The sequence below is a fragment of the Bombina bombina genome, chromosome 4 (genome assembly GCF_027579735.1).
Source record: "Bombina bombina isolate aBomBom1 chromosome 4, aBomBom1.pri, whole genome shotgun sequence".
NCBI lineage: Eukaryota > Metazoa > Chordata > Amphibia > Anura > Bombinatoridae > Bombina > Bombina bombina.
The window spans coordinates 1172721902-1172724728 of record NC_069502.1 but is presented as its reverse complement, the minus strand read 5'-3'; the positions used below and the strand labels follow the sequence as shown (position 1 = coordinate 1172724728).

At 35.6% G+C, this 2827-nt stretch overlaps 1 protein-coding gene across 1 annotated transcript; it reads right to left on the bottom strand.

The window, feature by feature from the left end:
- Positions 1-1052: 1052 nt before the first annotated feature.
- LOC128655811 (ankyrin repeat domain-containing protein 9-like) lies at positions 1053-1919 on the bottom strand. The gene has a single exon (XM_053709379.1). It carries the CDS (start codon positions 1917-1919, stop codon positions 1077-1079), a length of 843 nt encoding a protein of 280 aa, XP_053565354.1. The 3' UTR covers positions 1053-1076.
- Positions 1920-2827: the final 908 nt, after the last annotated feature.

Genomic DNA, 2827 nt, shown 5'->3' with positions numbered 1-2827 from the left:
GAGTTATGGAGCAGCGGTCTTTGTGACCGCTGCTTCATATATGCTGTTTCTGGCGAGCCTGAAGACTCGCCAGAAACACGGGCCCACAAGCTCACTACGGAGCTTGATAAATGGGCCCCAATATATAATTTGAGTTGGTCACTTACTGAAATTTGATTTACAATAGGGTTTAAAAAAGGTTTAGCAGCGAAAGGGTTAAATGAAGTATTAAATAAAATAATAATAATATTCATATATCATGGTTATGTTAGCTAAACTGTATATTTAATTATCCAAGCAGATACACACACACATATATAACTGTATACATGTATATGTGTGTGTGTATGTATATACTGTATCTATTATTATTATTATTTATTATTATTATTATCATCACTTTCTTGTATAGTGATGCAGAGTTCTGTAGCCCTGGGTACAGGGATAGGGGGTTACAATGAAGATATGTGATAAGATAAAAATACATAACAGACTAAACAAAACTAGTACAGAATGGGGAGGGCCCTGCTCCAGAGATCTTATATTGTATGTATGTAAATATAAATATATATATATATATATATATATATATATATATACATGTATACACTGCTTCAGGTTTACTTATATAAAACATATCATATTATTAGATATAATTTATATATGTGTAGTGTAGTGGTTGATATACACATAATATATATATATATATATATATATATATATATATATTCATATATATATATATATATATATATATATATATATATATATAATGTACAATATAGATATATCTCAATATAGATATATTATCTGTGGTGTATACTGTATATACTGTATACAAGGATTCTGCACATCTTTAATAATGGTGCAGGGGCAGACACATATCTTACACAAAGACAGCTCCATGACTATTTTTCTTCTGCAGATTGCATATAGTGTTCCTGCCTTCTCTCTTTTTTCTGGTTGTAGAACATAGGACATTTTTAGAAGCTGTCTGTGTAAAGTGATATGCTAAATTAGAAGCACCAAGCATCCCAGAATCAAATGGAAAACAAAATGCTACTGGTCGCTACAAGAGTATTTGGTTTACCTAATAATTAATGCAAGCCTGGCAGGGGTTTTAGAGAATGAGGGATAGGAAGGGCTTGAATGCTTTGGGGGAAATTTGAAGGGTGCAGACACTGCAGAACTTTTTGCATAGCTGTAAGATAAAGCGTAGCAGGTTTAATACCCACAAGATAATGAAACTTGTCCTCTCCAAGTAAAGGTGTCCAAAAGCCAGGATTGTCACGCAACATCTTTCTCATCTTGAAATTCAATGAAGGTGAAAAAAGTAAAAGATATTCTAAGCAGAGTTTTTTAGAATCTGTATTAACCTTGGAGCTCCATAATTGCTCCAAAATGACATCCAGTGGAGTTTCTCCATTACGGTCCCCTATCCTTGAAGATGCTCCATTGCCAAGAAGGATCAAGACGGTTGCAGGGCTGAGAAGCTCGCATGCCAGATGTAATGGAGTCTTTCCATCTGATAGATGAAAGCAACTTGCCCTGTTAATATAGGAGTGAAGATTAGGGAATTCATGAACCATTTTAATGATCATTATTAAGATATCTCTTCTGTCATAAGTAACAGCCAGGGCTAGGTGAGGTGCAGAAGGAGGGCAACAGCAGAATTTTATGCCAGGCACCTTTAAGGCTTCTTCTGGGAAGTGAGACAGCAAATACTGGGCATAGCGTAGGTGATTATGCACCACAGCATACATGAGAGCATCAGATGGAGAATAACACCTCAGGCTTGCATCATCCTCCCAGTGAAAATATTCCATAGTTCTCATTTCTTCCAACTTCCACACAGGCTCCTTATCGCGAACAGCCTGATAAAACATGTAAGAATAGAATTTGCATTGTTCATCCTGTAGGCTGGCTTGGTTGCTACACATCTTATGCACAGGGAAGGTTATAACAAAAGGATCAATCAAATGCTTCCTGTAGACATCCAACAGCAATTAATCTGTAGTATTCATGATCCTTGCAGAGAAACAAACACCATCTCATAAAACCAGTGCATCATACAGAAGTAGCAGCCTTCCGTGCTGGGTTCCATTGTGCAGATCATATGCTTTGTCATTAATAAAGACGTCCATATGTTATTAAAGCATCCTCATCAGCAGCAGCTACTGCAGCAGTCTCAGTGTCCTTTTATCTCCTTTAGGTTAAAGGATTTTTGCACCAACCCACTCTCTCTTGTCAATGCCGCCACAGTAACACTGCTTTATAATCATTTTCTTGATGTGCTTTCTGACTGCAGTGGTAAAAGCAGAGGTGTATGCTGCATGCATTGATTCTGAGACAGGGGGAGGGGGGGAGGGACCAACGTCAGCTCAGCATAGTGAGAAAACACTTGTATATTAATTTTCTATTATGTATATGTTTTATGTATATAGTGTCTTCAGGTTATGCAGTGACCCTCTGTGTCAGACCACCATAAATAAGAAAACAACACATTATAGACAATGATAGTAGCGTCTTGCTGCATCTCAGTTTATAAAACAAAGATTTTAACTCAAGCAATTCACTGTAAAATGTTATGGGTAATGTTCTTTGTAGAGACACAAAAATAACAATATATCCTTGGCTTCTTTGTCATTTTTTTGATATTTTGAATTACAGAAGACAATATTGTGACAAAGATAGTGTGTCATACATAAAAATGAATGCAAATCTATAGTCTGTGGAACTTCTATGAAATATGTTGCTGTATTTATTGCTTACTGGAGAAAAAAAGAAAGGAAATATTATTCTTCTACTGTGTATTTATATACTGTATGTGTGTGTATATATATATATA